At 40.0% G+C, this 20,632-nt stretch overlaps 1 protein-coding gene across 1 annotated transcript; it reads left to right on the forward strand.

Annotated features, from left to right (window-relative positions):
• Positions 1 to 5,496: 5,496 nt before the first annotated feature.
• socs9 (suppressor of cytokine signaling 9) lies at positions 5,497 to 14,043 on the forward strand. The gene is made up of 2 exons (XM_061878055.1): positions 5,497 to 5,653; positions 12,266 to 14,043. The coding sequence occupies exon 2, from the start codon at positions 12,295 to 12,297 to the stop codon at positions 13,873 to 13,875; it is 1,581 nt and encodes a 526-aa protein (XP_061734039.1). The 5' UTR covers positions 5,497 to 5,653; positions 12,266 to 12,294; the 3' UTR covers positions 13,876 to 14,043.
• Positions 14,044 to 20,632: the final 6,589 nt, after the last annotated feature.

Consider the following 20,632-nt stretch of genomic DNA (forward strand, 5'->3'; position numbering starts at 1 on the left):
TTACACGCCATTCTATAAAACAAACTTTGTTCTTGTAAAAAGTGGCAAAATTATAATGTAAAACAACCAAAAAATAAATAGATAAATGAAGCCCCCGGACAACATAGCAATAGAAACATCATTACGTTTTTCCTAATATTTTGCTTATGTAAAACTACACTTCTGGACATTTCAATTATTACTTTTTTAATGCAATATTAAGATTTCCACACGAATGTATGCTTCTTTTCAAATAATTGGTCTAAAATTTGATTAAAATTCACTTAAGAACTATTTATTTCTAGTGACATTACACGCCATTCTATACACAAAAAAAAAACGTTGTAAAAAGTGGCAAATTTATCATATAAAACAACCAAAATAAAATAAAATAAATGAAGCCCCCGGACAACATAGCAAGAGAAACAACATTACTTTTTCCCTAATATTTTGCTGATGTAAAAATACACTTCTGGACATTAAATTATTACTTTTTTCTTGCAATATTAAGATTTCTACATAAATGTATGCCCCTTTTCAAATAATCGGTCAAAAATTTGGTTAAAATTCACTTAATAATAATTTATTTCTAGTGACATTACTCGTCATTCCATAAAAAACTTTTGTCTTGTAAAAAGTGGCAAAATTATCATATAAAACAACCCAAAAATAATAATAAATGAAGCCCCCGGACAACATAGCAATAGAAACATCATTACTTCTTTTAATATTTTGCTAATGTAAAACTACACTTCTGGACATTTGAATTATTACTTTTTTATGCAATATCAAGATTTCTACACAAATGTATGCTTCTTTTCAAATAATTGGTCTAAAATTTGAGTAAAATTCACTTAAGAACAATTTATTTTTTGTGACATTACACGCCATTCTATACAAAAAAAACATTGTTGTTGTAAACACTGGCAAAATTATCATATAAAAAACAATAAATGAAAGAAACATTACGTTTTTCCTAATATTTTGCTGATGTAAAACTAAACTTCTGGACATTACATTATTACTTTTTCTTGCAATATTAAGATTTTTACATAAATGTATGCCTCTTTTCAAATAATCAGTCCAAAAATTTGGTTAAAATTCACTTAATAATTTATTTCTAGTGACATTACTTGTCATTCCATAAAACAAACTTTTGTCTTGTAAAAAGTGGCAAAATTATCATAGAAAACAACAACAAAAATTATAATAAATGAAGCCCCCGGACAACATAGCCATAGAATCATCATTACTTTTTTCTTAATATTTTTCTTGTATAAAACTACATTTCTGGACATTAAATTATGACTTTTTCTTGCAATATTAAGATTTCTAAACAATTGTACGCCTCTTTTCAAATAATCGGTCAACAATTTGGTTAAAATTCACTTAAGAATAATTTATTTCTAGTGACATTACACGCCATTCCATGAAACAAACTTTGTTCTTGTAAAAAGTGGCAAAATTATCATATAAAACAACCAAAAAATAATAATAATAAATGAAGCCCCCGGACAACATTACTTTTTCCCTAATATTTTGCTGATGTAAAAATACACTTCTGGACATTAAATTATTACTTTTTTCTTGCAATATTAAGATTTCTACATAAATGTATGCCCCTTTTCAAATAATCAGTCAAAAATTTGGTTAAAATTCACTTAATAATAATTTATTTCTAGTGACATTACTCGTCATTCCATAAAAAACTTTTGTCTTGTAAAAAGTGGCAAAATTATCATATAAAACAACCCAAAAATAATAATAAATGAAGCCCCCGGACAACATAGCAATAGAAACATCATTACTTTTTTCTAATATTTTGCTTATGTAAAACTACACTTCTGGACATTTGAATTATTACGTTTTTATGCAATATCAAGATTTCTACACAAATGTATGCTTCTTTTCAAATAATTGGTCTAAAATTTGAGTAAAATTCACTTAAGAACAATTCATTTTTTGTGACATTACACGCCATTCTATACAAAAAAAAACATTGTTGTTGTAAACACTGGCAAAATTATCATATAAAAAACAATAAATGAAAGAAACATTACGTTTTTCCTAATATTTTGCTGATGTAAAACTAAACTTCTGGACATTACATTATTACTTTTTCTTGCAATATTAAGATTTTTACGTAAATGTATGCCTCTTTTCAAATAATCAGTCCAAAAATTTGGTAAAAAACTTAATAATTTATTTCAAGTGACATTACACGGCATTCCATAAAACAAACTTTTGTCTTGTAAAAAGTGGCAAAATTATCATATAAAACAACCAAAAAATAATAATAAATGAAGAAACATTATGTTTTTCCTAATATTTTGCTTAAGTAAAACTACACTTCTGGACATTAAATTATTTTTTAATGCAATATTAAAAATATCTACACAAATGTATGCTTTTTTTCAAATAATTGGTCTAAAATTTGGTTAAAATTCACTTAAGAACAATTTATTTCTAGTGACATTACACGCCATTCTATACAAAAAAAACGTTGTTGTAAAAAGTGGCAAAATTATCATATAAAAAAAATAAATAACAGAAACATTATGTTTTTACTAATATTTTCCTGATGTAAAACTACACTTCTGGACATGACATTATTACTTTTTCTTGCAATATTAAGATTTCTACATAAATATACGCCTCTTTTCAAATAATTGGTCTAAAATTTGGTTAAAATTCACTTGATAATAATTTATTTCTAGTGACATTACACGCCATTCCATAAAACAAACTTTGTTCTTGTAAAAAGTGGCAAAATTATCATATAAAACAACCAAAAAAATTAAAATAAATGAAGCCCCCGGACAACATAGCAACAGAAACATTATTTTGTTTTTCCTAATTTTTTCTTGTATAAAACTACATTTCTGGGCATTAAATTATTAGTTTTTCTTGCAATATTAAGATTTCTACATAAATATACATGTCTTATCAAATAATTTGTGTAAAATTTTATTAAAATTCATGCAAGAACAATTTATTTCCAGTGACATTACACACCATTCTATAAAACACACTTTGTTCTTGTAAAAAAGTGCAAAAATATAATGTAAAACAACCAGAGTAAAGTTATAAATTTTTGGGAGAAAAAACACAGCTCCTAGGATCATTGGGACCCGTAAACCAGTATTTTTCAACCTTTTCTGAGCTGAGACACATTTTCTTCATTGAAAAAAAAAAATTGGGAGGTACACCACCAGCAGAAAACATTAAAAAAAACAGCTGATATTGACGGTAAAAAGTCGTTCTCGTAATTGTTGGATATGACATAACCAAGAATGCATCATTGTAGCTCTTGTCTCAAAGTAAGTGTACTGTCACCACCTGTCACATCACGCCCTGACTTATTTTGAGGTTTTTGGTGTTTTCCTGTGTGTCTTGTTTTAGTTCTTGTCCTCTACTCCTATTTTGGTGTTGACATGTTATGTACGGATGTACTTTGTGGACGCCATCTGCTCCACACGCTGTAAGTCTTTGCTGTCGTCCAGCATTCTGTTTTTGTTTACTTTGCTGCCAGTTCAGTTTAAGTTTAGTTTTGCACAGCCATCCCTCAGCTTCAAAGCCCTTTGTTTATTTTTGGGTTAAGCATTAGCTACCTTTTTACCTCCACGCTGCCTCCTGCTGTAATCTGCATATTGAGATCTCGACAAACCGTGTTCCGGACTTCTACAAAGCTATAAGCTACCTGCTGCCACCAACTGAAATGGAAGAATATTACATGGTTACTCTGCCGAGTTCTAACCACCACAGACACTCAACAACGGCACATTTGCGGATTATATTTATTGCTTGGTTTACAAAAAGTATTTTTAACCAAATTAGCTGGAATACACAGGGCTCAGGAACACTCCAGAAAACCACTGTGAGTAATTACAGTCAACAAAAAGACTGAAAAAGTCGAGGAATGCTCATCAAACACTTATTTGGAACATCCCACAGGTGAACAGGCTACTTGGGAGCAGGTGGGTGCCATGATTGGGTACAAAAGCAGCTTCCATGAAATACTCAGTCATTCACAAACAAGGACGGGGTGAGGGTCACCACTTTGTCAACAAATGCTTGAGCAAATTTTCGAACAGTTTAAGAACAATGTTTCTCAACCAGCTATCGCAAGGAATTCAGGGATGTCACCACCTACGGTCCGTAATATCAAAAGGTGCAGAGGATCTGGAGAAATAACTGCATGTAACATTGAATGCCCATGACCTTGGATCCAAAGTGACATTGGTGTGTAAAGGATATCACCACATGGGCTGAGGAACACTTCAGAAAACCACTGTGAGTGCAAGTTAAAACTCTGCTATACCAAAGCGGAAGGCGTGGCGCAGTGGGAGAGTGGCCGTGCGCAACCCGAGGGTCACTGGTTCAAATCCCACCTAGAACCAACCTTGTCACGTCCGTTGTGTCCTGAGCAAGACACTTCACCCTTGCTCCTGATGGGTGCTGGTTGGCGCCTTGCATGGCAGCTCCCTCCATCAGTGTGTGAATGTGTGTGTGAATGGGTAAATGTGGAAGTAGTGTCAAAGCGCTTTGAGTACCTTGAAGGTAGAAAAGCGCTATACAAGTACAACCCATTTATCATTTATCATTTACCAACAACACCCAGAAGTGCCGCTGACTTTGCTGGGCCCGAGCTCATCTAAGATGTACTTAAGCAAAGTGGAGAAGTGTTCCGTGGTCTGACACCACAGTGTAATTTAATGTTACTGTTACAGTAGTAACTTTAATTTGACAAAAAAAATCACATTCATAATATAAATTATTTTTTAATCTTACAATCAGATCATCTCTATATTTTTGTAATAGTTCCACAACAACTGAATTTACCTCTACTTGTTTTCCTCGTACTATGATAGAAAAAAAAAGGCACCTTGTTTGCTGACGTCATCCCGTGGTCCGAGATGCATTTAACTACTTCCGTAAAGAAGCCTTAGCGGTTGTGTTTGTTATGCTAACAAAATTCAGGGATGTCACCACCTACGGTCCGTAATATCATCAAAAGGTGCAGAGGATCTGGAGAAATAACTGCATGAAACATTGAATGCCCATGACCTTGGATCCAAAGTGACATCGGTGTGTAAAAGATATCAACACATGGGCTGAGGAACACTTCAGAAAACCACTGTGAGTGCAAGTTAAAACTCCACTATGCAAAGCGGAAGCCATTTATCAACAACACCCAGAAGCGCCGCTGACTTTGCTGGGCCCGAGCTCATCTAAGATGGACTGACGCAAAGTGAAGTGTTCTGTGGTCGGACACCACAGTGTAATTTAAGGGAATGACCCTTAAATTCCACACTAGTGTTACTGTTACAGTAGTAACTTTAATTTGACAAAAAAAAAATCACATTTATCATATACATTATTTTTTTTAAATCTTGCAATCAGATCGTCTCTATATTTTTGAAATAGTTCCACAACAACTGAATTTACCCCTATTTTCCTCGTAGTACGATAAAAAAAAAGAAGTAACCGTTTTTGATGACGTCATCGAAACATTAACTACTTCCGGGTGGAAGCCGTGACGCATTTAACTACTTCCGGAAAGAAGCCTAAGTGGTTCTGTTTGTTATCATGCTAACCAAAGCTAGCCACCGCCATTAGTTTACCAAAGATGAAGCCAAAGTTTATTTTGTGAATTGAATGCGGCCTGTACAAGGTACGTCCACACATTGTGCTTTAGTTGACAACCTGCTCTTTCATACGGAGAGCAAAGTAAGTCATTCGCGTAAATATGTAGCAAGTTAGCAAGTAGCTTCCGGTCAGCCTGCAAGTGACTATTGTATGTTTGATGTGTTAAAAGTCATATTGTCCATCATGGCGTTTAACGGCATCTTGTTTAATTGCTTCATCGCCTAATTCACAAAGTGACAGCGTTGTGCCAGAAGAGCCTCCACGTTTGAGTCAGTCAACTTTAATAATCCCCGAGGGGAAATTGAGATTTTCAACTCAATGACAAAAAAACAACAACATTGAGTCTAAGCCTGGGCTAAGGGGTAAAAACAACTCATAGCCATAGCACGCATAAGCATGTGTGTAAGAAGGAAATATCAAAGGACACAAAGGACGTGAAAGACATTGAAGGCCCACTGAAATGAGATTTTCTTGTTTAAACGGGGATAGCAGGTCCATTCTATGTGTCATACTTGATCGTTTCACGATATTGCCATATTTTTGCTGAAAGGATTTAGTAGAGAACATCCACGATAAAGTTAGCAACTGTCGGTGTTAAGCCTTGCCTCTACCGGAAGTCGCAGACGATGGCGTCACAAGTTGAGGGCTCCTCACATATTCACATTGTTTTTTAATGGGAGCCTCTAACAAAAAGTGCTATTCGGACCGAGAAAACGACAATTTCCTCATTAATTGGAGTGAGGTTGAAAGATTCGTGTTTGAGGATATTGATAGCGACGGACCAGAAAAAAAAAAGATTAAAAAAAAATTAGTTAAAAAAAAAAACGCGATTGCATTGGGACGGATTACAATGTTTTTAGAGACATTTAGTATGATAATTTTGGGAAATCCCTTATCTTTTTATTGTGTTGCTAGTGTTTTAGTGAGTTAAGTAGTACCTGATAGTCTGAAGGGTGTCTCCACGGGTGTCTTGACGCGCAGTGTCTCAGGGGAGTCGACAGCAGCTATGGACGGCACAAGCTCAGCTTTTCTCTAATAAGAACTGAATTTTTAACCACAACTTTTTTCACCGAATCCTGCTGGTTGACATTCGGTAGGGATCCATAGGAGAGTTTCATCTCCAGGAATTTTAAACAAGGAATCACCGTGTGTTTGTGTGGCTAAAGGCTAAAGCTTCCCAACTCCATCTTTCTTCTGTGACTTCTCCAATATTAATTGAACAAATTGCAAAAGATTCAGCAACACAGGTCTCCAAAATACTGTGTAATAATAGCGTTAAAGCAGACGACTTTTAGCTCTGTGTGTGTGTGTGCAGCGCTCATACTTCCTTAAAACCTGTGACGTCTTGCGTACACATCATTACACGACGTTTTCAAGACGAAATTCCCGAGAATTTTGAAATTGTAATTTAGTAAACTAAAAAGGCCGTATTGGCATGTGTTTTAATTTTAATATTTCATCATTGATATATAAACTATTAGAATGCGTGGTGGGTAGGAGCGGGTTTCAGTAGGCCTTTAAAGGCCTACTGAAATTATATTTTCTTATTTAAATGGGAATAGCAGGTCCATTCTATGTGTCATACTTGATCATTTCGCGATATTGCCATATTTTTGCTGAAAGGATTTAGTAAAGAATATCCACGATAAAGTTCGCAACTTTTGGTAGCTAATTGAAAAGCCCTGCCTTTACCGGAAGTATGTGCGCGTGACGTCACGAGTTGCAGGGCTCCACACATATTCACATTGTTTATATTGGGAGCCTCCAGCAGTAAGAGGAATTCGGACGGAGAAAGCGACAACTTCCCCACTAATTTGAGCGAGGATGAAAGATTCCTGAATTAGGATATTGATAGTGAAGGACTAAAAAAAAAGCAACGGCTCCGGGCGGCGGCAGTGTGAGCGTCTCAAATGTAATTAGACACATTTCCGAGGATAATTCTGGAAGATCCCTTATCTGTTTATTGTTTTAATAGTGTTTTAGTGAGATTTTAAAGATTGTAAAGGCATACCTCGAGGTCGGATGGCTGCAGTGAACACGCAGTGTCTCAGAGAGAAGCCGAGGAGCCAAGCTCACAGCTGCCTTTTAAACAGCTGCTGCAAGACGACGAATAATCCAATGACGTTTCCGGTAAGATATATATCACAATTTCCCCATCCAAAAACATACTTGTTGACGCAGAGAAAACATGTTCGCTTGACCGCTCTGCTTCACAACAAACAAAAAAACACCGGCTGTGTCTCGGTGCTAAAGACAGCTGCAATCCACCACTTTCTACCAACAGCATTGTTCTTTATAGTCTCCATTATTAAATGAACATATGCAAAAGATTCAGCAAAATACTGTGTAATTATGCGGTTAAAGCAGACGACTTTTAGCCGCGAATGGTGGAGCGCTAATATTTCCTATAAGTTTGTGACGTCACGCGTACTCGTCATTCCGCGACGTTTTCAACAAGAAACTCGCGGGAAATTTAAAATTGCAATTTAGTAAACTAAAAAGGCTGTATTGGCATGTGTTGCAATGTTAATATTTCATCATTGATATATAAACTATCAGACTGCGTGGTCGGTAGTAGTGGGTTTCAGTAGGCCTTTAAAAAAGTAGAGCTGATGCAACCAGCCGTTTCTACACACAGCTATGAATAAAAAGTAAAAACCCCATCATATATGTTCTCAACCTTTTTTCAGTGATGTACCCCCGGTGAACATTTTTTTAATTCAAGTACCCCCTAATCAGAGTAAATCATTTTTGGTTGAAAAATAGAGATAAAGAATTAAAATACGGCACTATGTCATCAGTTTCTGATTTATTAAATTGTATAACAGTGCAAAATATTGCTCATTTGTAGTGGTCTTTCTTGATCTATTTGGAAAAAATATATAAAAATAACTAAAAACTTGTTGGAAAAAAAACAAGTGATTCAATTATAAAAAAAGATGTGTACACAGAAGTAATCATCAACTTAAAGTACCCTCTTTGGGGATTGTAATAGAGATCCATCTGTATTCATGAACTTAATTCTAAACATTTCTTCGCAAAAAAAGAATTCTTTAACATCAATATTTATGGAACATGCCCACAAAAGATCGAGCTATTAACACTGAATATTGCATTTCTGTGTGGAGTTTGCATGTTCTCCCCGTGACTGCGTGGGTTCCCTCCGGGTACTCCGGCTTCCTCCCACTTCCAAAGACATGCACCTGGGGATAGGTTGATTGGCAACACTAAATTGGCCCTAGTGTGTGAATGTGAGTGTGAATGTTGTCTGTCTATCTGTGTTGGCCCTGTGATGAGGTGGCGACTTGTCCAGGGTGTACCCTGCCTTCCGCCCGATTGTAGCTGAGATAGGCGCCAGCGCCCCCCGCGACCCCGAAAGGGAATAAGCGGTAGAAAATGGATGGATGGATGGATGTATTTTTTTTTCACAGTTTTTGAACTTACATTAATATTTTGTTGAAGTTTTAGTCAATAAATATATTTATAAAGGATTTTTGAATTGTTGCAATTTTTTAAAAATCTTAAGTACCCCTTGGCATACCTTTTAAATACTCCCAGGGGTACGCGTACCCCCATCTGAGAACCACTGATCAACACTGTGGTGGCCTGTCAACCTTTAGACCTCTGAATTCGGGAGATGGGGGGAGGGGGTGTTGAGGTGTGGGGGGTTGTATGTATATATATATATATATATATATATATATATATATATATATATATATATAAAATCCGTCCATGATTGAGTATATCTGTTCAGCCACTGTGTTCAATGGAAAAGTCTGATCTACAAAATTTGCAGGCAGCATACCGCTTCCCCTTCGAGCTGTCCTGGATGAACTGAAATCATTTTTTTCCAATCATTTTGGAACTTGCAAGCGTACTTCTTCGTCTTACTCGTCGTTGCCATGTCTCTTCGTTTTTTTGCTTTGTCTCTGTTATGTTTTTGGACATTACTACTTGCTGTAGTTTTGAAGCAATGCATGTTGGGAATCCGGATGTTGTGTGTCAGTGTATTAACGTGCCGGGTGGAATAAACACACGCTGAGAAATAGCTACGTGCCTGCCTACTTTATGGGTTATAGATAAACCTATGGATAACGGTGACATATATAATAGTCTCTTTTTAAGGTGGGAGGGGGCGCTAAAGGCAGTGCCTTTAAGGCATGCCCCCAATATTGTTTTCCAGGTTGCCCCGGGAGATTTTCAGGTGGGGCACTGAAATTCAGGTGTCTCTCAGGAAAATCTGGAGGGTTGGCCAGTATGCTCTGCGGTGTTCCACGCCATTGTCTGTTGGGATGTGGGGGGGGGAGCATGGCCAGAGACAGGAGCGGACCCAACAAAGCAAGCAAAAGAGGCGACTCCATCCTCGGCCTTGCACATACTCTCGGCCAGTGTCCAAACCGCACGGATGAGCGAGGATACCTGCTCATTCAGCCAAGACACTGTGAAGCTTGTCCGTTCCGGTGCAAACTAACAATAGTTAGATCTGTGCTTAAATGTATTGTTTTTATACAATTCCATAAAAAAACAGAGGTAGGGTACATTTACAATGGAAAGGGTTTCTTTGTACAATTGTTATGGTGTTTGCTGATATTGTTCAACTTAATGCAGCTGCAATAGGCCCCAGCTGACCCCAAGAGGAACAAGCGGTAGGAAATGGATGATTTAATCTAAGTCATTTCATAGATTGAGTGATCAATAACTGATCATTACCCTCATGACCGTTCAGGGCTTTTGTGTAAGCCTGTATTTGATAAGGAATGGGCTACAACATCTATATTGCCTGTATTTGATAAGGAATGGTATGTAGTGTACATCCATCTATCCATCCATTTTCTACGGCTTATTCCTTTTGGGATTGCGGGGGGTGCTGAAGCCTACGTTAAAACAATTTCAATGCGGGGCACAAAGGCTCTTTATGTGACTCCTTTATGTGTCATTTCCAATTGTAATATTAAGTTCAAACTATTAACTAGTTAATAGTCGATCCATCCATTAATTTACTACCGCTTGTCTCTTTCGATCTACTTTCTAATGCAGTGGTTCTTAACCTTTTTTTCAGTGATGTACCCCCTGTGAACATTTTTTTGATTCAAGTACACCGTAATCAAAACAAAGCATTTTTGGTTGGGAAAAAAAGAGATAAAGAAGTAAAATACAGCACTATGTCATCATTTTCTGATTTATAAATTGTATAACAGTGCAAAATATTGCTCATTTGTAGGGGTCTTTTTTGAACTGTTTGAAAAAAAGATGTAAAAATAACTAAAAACTTGTTGAAAAATAATAAAGTGATTCAATTATACTGTAAATAAAGATTCCTGCACAGAATTAATCATCAACTTAAAGTGCCCTTTTTGGGGATTGTAATAGAGATCCATCTGGATTCATGAACTTAATTCTAAACATTTCATCACAAAAACAAATCTTTAACATCAATATTTATGGAACATGTCCACCAAAAATCTAGCTGTCAACATTGAGTATTGCATTGTTGCATTTCTTTTCACAGTTTATGAACTTACATTCATATTTTGTTGAAGTTATATTCAATAAATATATTTACAAAGGATTTTTGAATTGTTCCTATTTTATTTTTAAAAAATCTCACGTACCCCTTGGCATACCTTCAAGTACCCCCAGGGATACGCGTACCCCCATTTGAGAACCACTGTTCCAATGTACTGTCAATATCTGGCTGTTAAAATGTTTTAAGCACTTGTTCTTACGTTTTGACACTTTACATTAGCTTTTTGCGACACTACAAATTTGAGTATCAATACAATACTAAGTAGCTGCAGGGGTAGTATTGGTTGTACCAGTGCTGATACTTAAACGTGTTTGAGATTACTAAAAGATTACATTTTTGATCACAACTATAATCTGAGAAAAACACAGGACGTTATAACAATATCACTTAAATATTTCCTACTACTGGTTCTGATTTGAATCCCTTGGTTTTTGTTTCCAAAGTCCTCCTTTGTCCAATGACCTTATATCCTGAGTTTGTAAACAATAACTAAAACGACAAGCTTATAAAAAAGATGGACCTAACCACTGCAGTATCGACCATACTCTGACACTATACTTGGTATTGGTAATGTCGATATCTGTATCGATCCGCCTATGTTTACTTTCAAGAGGAACTTCTACCATCCTAGTCACGTCCGTTGTGTCTTTGATAGTCATGTCCGTTGTGTCCTTGAACAAGACACTTCACCTTTGCTCCTGATGGGTCTTGGTTAGCGCCATGCATTGCAGCTCCCGCCATCAGTGTGTGAATGTGTATGTGAATGTGGAAATAGTGTCAAAGCGTTTTGAGTTCCTTAAAAAGGTAGAAAAGCGCTATATGAGTATAACCTATAACCGAGAGCTCGACCTTGCAGTTATGTAGTGTAGCATATTTAGCTATTCCTGGTCCTCCAATGATGATACTTGTAAGAAATGTGGATTATTGATCGCCATCGATGTGTCATCAACATGCATTATCATGATATAACGATAAAAAGGCTATTGTTGGCTGAATTTATATAATTATATTGTCTATATGCCGCAACCCCAGATGTGTTTTTATCTGGTTACTTGTTTTATGTCATCAGCAATGAGATATGTTAAATAATGATTCTATTCTTCGCAGGTTGCTACAAATCCCCATCATAATCCACCATGTCCTCACCGAATGAGTCTGGGGCTCGCAGAAAAGAGCGAGAAAGGGGAGCAAGGCCCAAGGTAAGACTGAGTCGTTCAGAAGAGAGACGGGATAGTGGTTTCGTGCAGAAAGGCAAGTGGACGGGCTCTGCCGCCCATAACCCGGCTGTTGAACGACCCGTCAGTGATGGCTTTGAGTATGGGGACTTCTTAAATGACCCGGAGAGAAAAGACCAAGCCACTGCCGCTGCCTCCTCTCCGACAGCAAGCTGGAGCCGTCACGGCATTGAGACTGCGGCCTTATTGCAGTCCGAACCAGAAACATCCACTGCGGGCTTGGCAATAGTCAGCTCTTGCGCAGAGTTCTCCGTGCTCAATGAAGGAGACTGCAGAGGATCGAGCGGCAGTACTAGCAGTCGGACACTCCGGCAAAAAATCCAAGATGCAATGGGGCAGTGTTTTCCCATTAAGACGAATAGTGCGGAGAGCACGCCGCCACTTCCTTTCTCATTGTCAGCAGGCTGCACCGCCTCGAGGCGAAAGATCCATTTAAGTGAGCTGATGTTGGACGACTGCCCCTTCCCCGTAGGGTCAGAGCTGGCTCAAAAATGGTACCTCGTAAAGCAACACACGGCCCCCATCACCCACCTCTCGGCGTTTGACACAGCTGCGGCAAACGGAGCTTTCGTTCCCCTGGTTGCGTTCCCGGTGGAGGATGTAGACGACAGACTGCGGGAGCGCAGGCGCATTAGCATCGAGCAAGGTGTGGAGCCTCCGCCCGACGCAGAGATCCACACGTTGGAGGTGACGCCCCAAATGAGTTCGCTCCTCAGGCACGGTCCAAAAGTGGCTCACAGTATGAACGAGCTGACAGGAGCCGAGCGAGCGCCCGTTGCTCATCAGCAGAAGCAGTTTCTCTTGCAGAGGCAGAAGCAGCATCAGCTTCTCCTACAGAGTTGTTTGGACACGCTCGATGAGGTGGTGGCTTCCTCCTCTTCTTCTTCTTCAACGGCGTCTGATGGTAGCACCGCGCCTGTGGTCTACCCAGACGCCACCAGCTCGACCCCACAAGTCCACACTCAGATCGACTTCATTCATTGTTTGGTTCCTGATCTGCTGCAGATCACCAACCTGCCTTGTTACTGGGGCGTCATGGACCGCTACGAGGCCGAGACGCTCCTCGAGGGGAAACCCGAGGGCACCTTCCTGCTGCGTGACTCCGCCCAGGAGGACTACCTCTTCTCAGTCAGCTTCCGCCGCTACGGCCGCTCGCTGCACGCCCGCGTGGACCAGTGGAATCACAATTTCAGCTTCGACGTGCGGGATCCCGGTGTCTTCCACGCACCAACGGTCACCGGCCTGGTGGAGCACTACAAGGACCCCAACTCCTGCATGTTCCTCGAGCCGCTGCTGTCCATTCCCATGTCTCGCACGCAGCCCTTCAGCTTGCAGCAAATCTGTCGCGCCGTCGTCAGCAGCTGCACCACCTACGACGGCATCAACACGCTGCCTATCCCAAACACCTTAAAGAGCCACCTGAAAGAATACCACTACAAGCAGAGAGTACATGTTCGCCGATTGGACACATGGTGGCAATGATCGTTAACACCGTATTTACTTTTAACAGCCTGCTTTCCACTGGACTGAACTCTACTTATTTATTGTTCTGTGTATCCTGCTGTGTACAACTTTACCACACTGACAAGACAATATGTAAACTCACTAGTTTCTAACAATCTTTCAGCTTTAATAAACCTATTGAATTCATATGTGTGCTTTTTTCAGGGGAGATCATATAATGCAGACCTCGGCAAATTTAAGGCCCGGAGGCCACATGCGGCCCGTTAAGATTTTCAGTCTGGCCTGCCGGACACTCCCAAATATGTTTGTATATCTTTAAAGGGGAACATTATCACAAATTCTGGAGGGTTGAAACCAATAAAATTCAGTTCCCAGTGGCGTATTTTATTTTTCAAAGTCTTTCTCAAAATTTTACCCATCACGCAATATCCCGAAAAACGGCTTCAAAGTGCCTGATTTTAACTGCCGTCATATCCACCCGTCCATTATCCTGTGACGTCACAGCGTGATCACACAGAAACACACATGGCGGATAGCACAGAAAGGTATAGCGATATTAGCTCGGATTCAGACTCGGATTTCAGCGCCGTAAGCGATTTAACAGATTACGCATGTATTGAAACGGATGGTTGGCTTTTGAGCCATATCACGACAAACAGCGGCACGGGAGGAAGCGAGGACGAATTCGGCGATCGCCTTCTAACCGACGATTGGTATGTGTTTGTTTGGCATTAAATGTGGGTGAAGGGAAAGGCTGGATGCAAATATAGCTACAAATGAGGCATAATGATGCAATATGTACATACAGCTAGCCTAAATAGCATGTTAGCATTGAGTAGCTTGCAGTCATGCCGTGACCAAATATGTCTGATTAGCACACTCCACAAAAGTCAATAACATCAACAAAACTCACCTTTGTGCATTCATGCACAACGTTATAAGTTTGGTAGACGTCCCTGAATAGTTCACACTCGGGCAGATTCAGTGGTGGTGTATTTTCCAATATTGCAGATTTCGTTGACTTTATCGTTGGAAATGCATCTGCTTTGAGTGTCGCAGGATATCCACACATTCTTGTGCGGATATCGGAAAAATAACAGAGCTGATTTGACTTGGTGCGTGTAATAAGATTGAGAAAATGGCGGATTGCTTCATGTTGTGACGTCACGGGTGAAAGGTCATCGCTCGACAGGCTATCAATTGAAAGGCGTTTAAATCGCCAAATTCACCCTTTTAGAGTTTGGAAATCGGTTAAAAAAAAAACATATGGTCTTTTTTTCTGCAACATCAAGGTATATATTGACGCTTACATAGGTCTGGTGATAATGTTCCCCTTTAAGATGGAAAGTGTAACTGCCATTATTGATGTGCAGTGATGTTTTGAACTATAAAATATATTTCAATGGTTGGAATCTGCGCTTTTGCATGATATTTTAGTGACTAGTGTTGTCCTGATCCCAATATTATTTTGATACTCTACGGTACTTTTCGATACTTTTCTAAATAAAGGGCACCAGAAATTTATTTTAACAAAAAATCTTAGGTTGTGGTGGCCCGATGCTTTTCAGAGGCGGTATGGTACCGAATATGATTCATCAGTATCGCGGTACTATACTAACACCCTACTAGTTACTATGGTAATCTGCGTCACAGCTGGTCAGACGAGGCACTAAGAGCAGTGTGGGTGGGGAGCGTTTCCACAGAGTGTTTCCAGAGCGGCCAGTCTGAAATGCGGGTGTCAGGGACAGACGCGAAAGTAGATTTTTACAAGAAAGTTCCAAAGCTTAGTGATATATCACATATATATTTTTATTTTTATTTTTTACCCTTCACGTTCATATTTTGCTGTGTTTGTTGCATTTTTGTTGCATTTGGCTTGATTGTAAAATACCGTATTTCCTTGAATTGCCGCCGGGTATATAGTATGCGCCTGACTTGAATTACTGCCGGGTCAAACTTGCTCCGCAAAATAATTAGCGCATGCTTAGTATTATCGCCGGGTCAAACTCGTTACATCACGAGTGACACTTCCCCTGTCATCATTTTCAAAATGGAGGAGGCTGATTTCAATTCCAGTAATTTGAAATCACATAAAGGGAAGAAGATTAAGAGCTATTCAGTAGGATTTAAGGTCCAAGCTATTGAATATGCTAAAAAGAACAGTAAGCAGCTATGTTTTATTAATATACCATAGCTGCGTGTGTCAAATATGAGTCATTAAATGACTCCCGCCTCCTGGTGGTAGAGGGCGCTAGTGATCCTTCTTGCGACTACTTGGCTGCAGAAGAAGTGTCAATGAGTGACGTGATATGTGGTGGGACGGACGGATATGACGCGGGGGGTGCACGACGTACCTTTTAGGATGTAACACCACTACTATGCTGGCTATGTAAACAACCGGGCTGAACTAAAGCATGTTCCAGTCCTAAATACCCAGTGTATTATTTATACAATAACACTTCATGGTGGTAGCGGTGGGATTAAGAGATCACCCACGGAGCAGAACGGGAGGGGGAGTTGCCCGAGGATAATTCTGTCGTCGCCCGCTGCTAACTGATAGCAGCGGTCTGATAGCAGTTTTCTAAACTGGACTTCCAATCAAAGCAGGAGGTAATAAATGAAGATCTCCATCGAGACAGAGACTTTTATAACTGAAGAAAGATAAGGAAGACTTCTATAACCAAGTTATCGATGCTTTTGATCAGAAGGAGCTGGCATGGACTTCATTTATAAGTAAAGGTAAGACCATAACTTTTTTTTTATTAAATATGCTTTTCATGATGGTATCCTTACATCACACTCAAATTTGTACTGCATGCCTTTGGTATGTGCCGAAGTAAGAAGTTTTTAAAATAATTAGCGCATGCTTACCCTTACCGCATGCCTTTGGTAAGCGCCAGAGTGAGAAGAGGTTTTAAATTAATTAGCGCCCCGGCGGCAGTTCAAGGAAATACGGTATGTCGATTGAGAGCGGGTGTGACGTTCATATGTGATGTTCATATGTTCTCAATAGTCAGGGTTTTATCGTTCATACAAAAAAAAAAACAATTCCATTCCGTTTTTAAGGCGGTCTGTCATAACATTTTTAGTATTGAATCAGACTTTATTGTTAGGTTTTGTATTAGTTTTCCTAAAAATAGATTTACCGGCCCTAGACACATTTTTCTCTCTAAATTTGGCCCCTGAGTCAAAATATTTGCCCAGGCCTGATATAATGGTTTCTGATCACAAATGGGCTGGACTGGCAGTGTCAAAAAAATATACCAAAAGGAAACCATGTGATTTTGCTGGGGAATCGGCAGTATAACTTTATTGCTCCAGTTATTAGATGTTATTTTATTTTCTAGGAAAATATAAGTTGTCTTATATTTGGGGACTAGAGCTTTTCTTCCTGTGGAGACGTGGACAGGGCGTGTCTTAAAGCTATTTAAACACACTAACTGTAATCCTTAACTTGCATTCAAGCTCAAGTTAATACAGAATATATAAATAAATAAATAAATGGGTTGTACTTGTATAGCGCTTTTCTACCTTCAAGGTACTCAAAGCGCTTTGACACTACTTCCACATTTACCCATTCACACACACATTCACACACTGATGGAGGGAGCTGCCATGCAAGGCGCCAACCAGCACCCATCAGGAGCAAGGGTGAAGTGTCTTGCTCAGGACACAACGGACGTGACGAGGTTGGTACTAGGTGGGATTTGAACCAGGGCCCCTCGGGTTGCACACGGCCACTCTCTCACTGCGCCACGCCGTCCCCATATCATGAAAGAAAAGTGTATTACACAAATTGAAAATGCTATTAATGGACTGCAATAATTTTCTAGAATTAAAATGTTGACCTCGGTAAATAAACAAGGGTTAAAGCCTTGATGGTGGGATTTGTGTCTTATCATCCTGTGGGAAAAACATTGATGCTGCTACACTAAAATTACCCGCATTAGCATGCAGATATTGGATTGGGTTTTAACTAGTGCTGTTCAACAATTACAATTTAAATTGGATTATCACAGAGATTCTGTAAATAGCAATTAATTATTATTATTTTTATTTACATGAATCTGGTTTTATTTTCCTTCCAAGAAAGGAATTTATATAGGATAGGATAGATCTTTATTGTGGCCCTGCGATGAGGTGGCAACTTGTCCAGGGTGTACCCCGCCTTCCGCCCGATTGTAGCTGAGATAGGCGCCAGCGCCCCCCGCGACCCCAAAAGGGAATAAGCGGTAGAAAATGGATGGATGGATGGATGAATGGATGGATAGATCTTTATTGTCATTGCACAAGTACAACGAAATTTCATTTTCGGCACAGTCCCGCTAAGAGCAGACATACTTTACAGGGGGAGACAAAACGAGACCGCAAACGGATCAGCCACTTACGGCGCTCCTTAAAAAGGTGAGAAAAGGGTGACATTGGGAAGCGGGGTAAAAAAAATATCAGTCTGAGGCTAGACCCTCAGTGGGGGTCCAGACTGAGTCCAAGGAAAAAACCTCACATAGCATGGCACACATTAAACATGGTACGTATATTACACCAACTTGCAACAGAGGGAGGGGTGGGTTTGAGGAGACACCGCTGCTGCTATATAGCGCTGCTCAGCCATCTACAGCCCCAGAGGAATTAAGCGGTGGTGAAGGCGTTGATTTGAGGGTGGGGGTCGTGTGTGCATATATACCCAATTAACGTGGGAGAGATGATGAAATGGTTTTATATGGACTGAGGCCGATCTCAAAGTTCGACCACAGGTGTGGTCGGGAGAGTTTCTTCAGAACAGCCTGTTTCCTGATTGTGTCAAGGCCATTTGAGGGAGTCAAATCGTAGATTAAAAAGTTGTTTTTCTTCGAGAAGACAAAATAGTGACTTCTCTGTTTGTCCGTGCTGGATTTCTTCAATTCCAATTTAATTACTCCTTCTCCGCAAGCTTTCCCAAGATGAGATCCATTTTGCGATTCAACTCAGAAATCGCCCCAGTCTGTGTTCCCACATCCCGACCCAATCTTTCCATTGCGTTGAACAGCCGTTGGGCCCCTTGAGTGGCTGCCATCGTCTTGAGGAGACACTGCTGCTCCTATATAGCGCTGCTCAGCCATCCACAGCCCCAGAGGAATTAAGCGGTGGTGAAGGCGTTGATTCGAGGGTGGGGGTCGTGTGTGCATATATACCCAATTAACTTGGGAGAGATGATGAAATGTTTTTGATCTCAAAGTTCGACCACAGGTGTTGTTGACAAAAAGGAAGGTCAAAAGCGTCCATCTTTGAGGAGTCCTCGGGAGAGTTTCTTCAGAACAGCCTGTTTCCTGATTATGTCAAGGCCATTTGAGGGAGTCAAATCGTAGATTAAGAAGTTGTTTTTCTTCGAGAACACAAAATAGTGACTTATCTTCTTTGTTTATTCATGCTGGATTTCTTCAATTCCAATTTAATTATTCCTTCTCCGCAAGCTTTCTCAAGATGAGATCCATTTTGCGATTCAACTCAGAAATCGCCCCAGTCTGTGTTCCCACAGCCCGACCCAATCCTTCCATTGCGTTGAACAGCCGTTGGGCCCCTTGAGTGGCTGCCATTGTCTTGAGGAGACACCGCTGCTGCTATATAGCGCTGCTCAGCCATCCACAGCCCCAGAGGAATTAAGCGGTGGTGAAGGCGTTGATTCGAGGGTGGGGGTCGTGTGTGCATATATACCCAATTAACTTGGGAAAGATGATGAAATGTTTTTATATGGACTGAGGCCGATCTCAAAGTTCAACCACAGGTGTTGTTGACAAAAAGGAAGGTCAAAAGCGTCCATCTTTGAGGAGTCCTCGGGAGAGTTTCTTCAGAACAGCCTGTTTCCTGATTGTGTCAAGGCCATTTGAGGGAGTCAAATCGTAGATTAAGAAGTTGTTTTTCTTCGAGAAGACAAAATAGTGACTTATCTTCTCTGTTTGTCCATGCTGGATTTCTTCAATTCCAATTTAATTATTCCTTCTCCGCAAGCTTTTCCAAGATGAGATCCATTTTGCGATTCAACTCAGAAATCGCCTCAGTCTGTGTTCTCACAGCACGACCCAATCCTTCCATTGCGTTGAACAGCCGTTTGGCCCCTTGAGTGGCTGCCATCGTCTTGAGGAGACACCGCTGCTGCTATATAGCGCTGCTCAGCCATCCACAGCCCCAGAGGAATTAAGCGGTGGTGAAGGCGTTGATTCGAGGGTGGGGGTCGTGTGTGCATATATACCCAATTAACTTGGGAGAGATGATGAAATGTTTTTATATGGACTGAGGCCGACCTCAAAGTTCGACCACAGGTGTTGTTGACAAAAAGGAAGGTCAAAAGAGTCCATCTTTGAGGAGTCCTCGGGAGAGTTTCTTCAGAACAGCCTGTTTCCTGATTGTGTCAAGGCCATTTGAGGGAGTCAAATCGTAGATTAAAAAGTTGTTTTTCTTCGAGAAGACAAAATAGTGACTTATCTTCTCTGTTTGTCCATGCTGGATTTCTTCAATTCCAATTTAATTATTCCTTCTCCGCAAGCTTTCCCAAGATGAGATCCATTTTGCGATTCAACTCAGAAATCGCCTCAGTCTGTGTTCTCACAGCCCGACCCAATCCTTCCATTGCGTTGAACAGCCGTTGGGCCCCTTTAGTGGCTGCCATCGTCTTGAGGAGACACCACTGCTGCTATATAGCGCTGCTCAGCCATCCACAGCCCCAGAGGAATTAAGCGGTGGTGAAGGCGTTGATTCGAGGGTGGGGGTCGTGTGTGCATATATACCCAATTAACTTGGG

This window comes from Nerophis ophidion, linkage group LG18 (genome assembly GCF_033978795.1).
Source record: "Nerophis ophidion isolate RoL-2023_Sa linkage group LG18, RoL_Noph_v1.0, whole genome shotgun sequence".
Classification (NCBI taxonomy): Eukaryota; Metazoa; Chordata; class Actinopteri; order Syngnathiformes; family Syngnathidae; genus Nerophis; species Nerophis ophidion.